Source organism: Trichechus manatus, unplaced genomic scaffold (assembly GCF_000243295.1).
Source record: "Trichechus manatus latirostris isolate Lorelei unplaced genomic scaffold, TriManLat1.0 scaffold00257, whole genome shotgun sequence".
Classification (NCBI taxonomy): Eukaryota; Metazoa; Chordata; class Mammalia; order Sirenia; family Trichechidae; genus Trichechus; species Trichechus manatus.
Genome location: NW_004444193.1, coordinates 2,589,423 through 2,591,525, shown reverse-complemented (window position 1 = coordinate 2,591,525; position 2,103 = coordinate 2,589,423). Strand labels below are relative to the sequence as shown.

Below are 2,103 nucleotides of genomic sequence, written 5' to 3'. Positions count from 1 at the left end.
TCATGTAGTTAGATTAAACCATGCTTTTAAATCCTGCCTTTTTTTCACTTACTGGAGTCTTTATGTCATTAAAATATTTTGTAAGCACCGTTGTTAATGAATGCATTATATTTCACTGGTTCAATTGATTATAATGAAGAATGCTCCAGTGAACCTTTGTCTACATTTCCGATTTCTTCTGGCAGATTCCTAGACTTGGGATTGTTGAATCAAATGGTAACACTATTTTTAGTCTGTTCATGCCAAACTGATTTTGATGAAGTTGCTACTAGTTCCACACTTGTACAAGTAGAATGAAAGAGTACCTGTATCATTTCCATCATTGAACTTTACCACTAACAAAAGTGTTGCTGATTTGATAATGTAAATAGATCAATTTTTGTCTAATTCATATTTCTTTGATTACTAGTGAAAATGTTTTGATATATTTATTAGGTATTTATGTTACTTCTATGAATTCAGTTTATGAACTTTGCTTACTTTTCTGTAGGAGGCTGTGTTTTCTTATTAAATAATTTTTATATGTTAAAAACATCAGTCTTTTGCCTCTGTGTAAATATTTTTTTCCCATTTTGCTTGCTTTTTAACTTTATGGTTTTTATTGGGGGGGGAACAGAAGTATTTTTACATTGTCTAGATTTTACATTTGGAGTTTGTTTCTGTGAGTTCTTTCATTAATGGTTTTTAAGGAGGAGATATAACCGAGAGGGTTATTGAGGGCCACCATTGCTCCACAAATAATTGAAATCATTGGGTAGAGGCCATTTTATGTACACTCAGTGATTTCACTCCTGTCCCCCCTGCAATTGCTTGTCTCTTATTTCTGAAATCTGTTCCATGTCACCCATTAAACTTATTTTACTTGTCTTTGTTATTCTGCACAGTCTTAACGCTGCCCTTTTGGCCAGCTGTTCTTCTGTCCTATGGCATTTTCTCATGTCCTGATGCTTTCTTTTAAGGTATTATCCAAAGAGATGAGTCACCCATGGAAAAAGGGCTCTCTGGTCTGCGAGGAAGGGACTTTGAGCTGTCTGATGTGTTTTATTTCTCCAAGAAGGGATTGGAAGCCATTGTGGAGGATGAAGTGACCAAGAGGTTCTCCTCAGAGGAGCTAGTGTCATGGAATCTCCTCACAAGGACCAATATAAATTTCCAGTACATCAGTCTGCGGCTCACCATGGTGTGGGTGCTGGGCGTCATAGTACGCTACTGCGTCCTATTGCCTCTGCGGTAAGTCACCTGCCCAACAATTTGATGCTATAAATGGTTCAGCTTTCTTTTTTAATCATTTATATAATGGCTACATAAGAGTATTGTGGTACTGTTATAGATTGAATTGTGTCCCCCCAAGATACATGTTGTAAATCCTAACCCCTATACCTGTGGTTATCATCCCGTTTGGGTGTGGGATTTCTTTGTTATGTTAATGTGGCTGGATTAGTGTAGGGAGTGTTTTGAGTCAATCTCTTTTGAGATATAAAAGACTAGATTAAGCAAGCAAGCAAGAACAAACAGGCGAGGATACCAGCTATAGGATTGCAAGGAACCTAGTAACCGAAAAGAGACAAAGATTTTCCCCTAGCCTGGACAGAGAGAGCCTTCCCCTAGAGCTGGTGCCCTGAATTTGGACTTCTAGCCCCCTAAACTGTGAGAAAATAAACTTCTATTCATTAAAGCCATCCACCTGTGGTATTTCTGTTATAACAGCACTAAGACAGGTATGAATCCTACGCCTTCCTGCTTAGAAAACACCACCAAATGTGATCTCTGCAGGAACTTAAACTTATTATATATCTATTTTTTCAATATTTTTTTCGCAAATGAAGATGTGTATTTACAATCCAATATGTATTTTACAATCTAGATTTACTCTGCTGTTACAGTCATAGATCATCAGAGGGTGAATAGAAAAGGGAAGTTAGAAAAAAGAAGAGGAGAGAGGATTTACAGTCTCACATTCGCCAGGGTGTCAGCCAAACTGTGACAGGCCACCAGAGCCCCTTTCCCCGCTTTGCTGGTCTGTACCAGTCCACAGCCACGCATCGTTGTTATTGTTAGTTACCGCGGAGTCAGTCCTGACTCATGGCGAAAGAAAGAATTCAT

The 2,103-nt window shown here is 38.2% G+C and overlaps 1 protein-coding gene across 1 annotated transcript in view; it reads left to right on the top strand.

The window, feature by feature from the left end:
• The first annotated feature begins 41 nt into the window (after positions 1-41).
• Positions 42-2,103, top strand: part of GPAT3 (glycerol-3-phosphate acyltransferase 3) — a 19,092-nt gene continuing 17,030 nt past the window's right edge. The window contains exon 1 of the mRNA XM_023724711.1: positions 42-1,230. Coding sequence (XP_023580479.1) covers positions 986-1,230 — 245 coding nt within the window. The 5' untranslated portion in view covers positions 42-985. The remainder of the gene's footprint in view (positions 1,231-2,103) is intronic.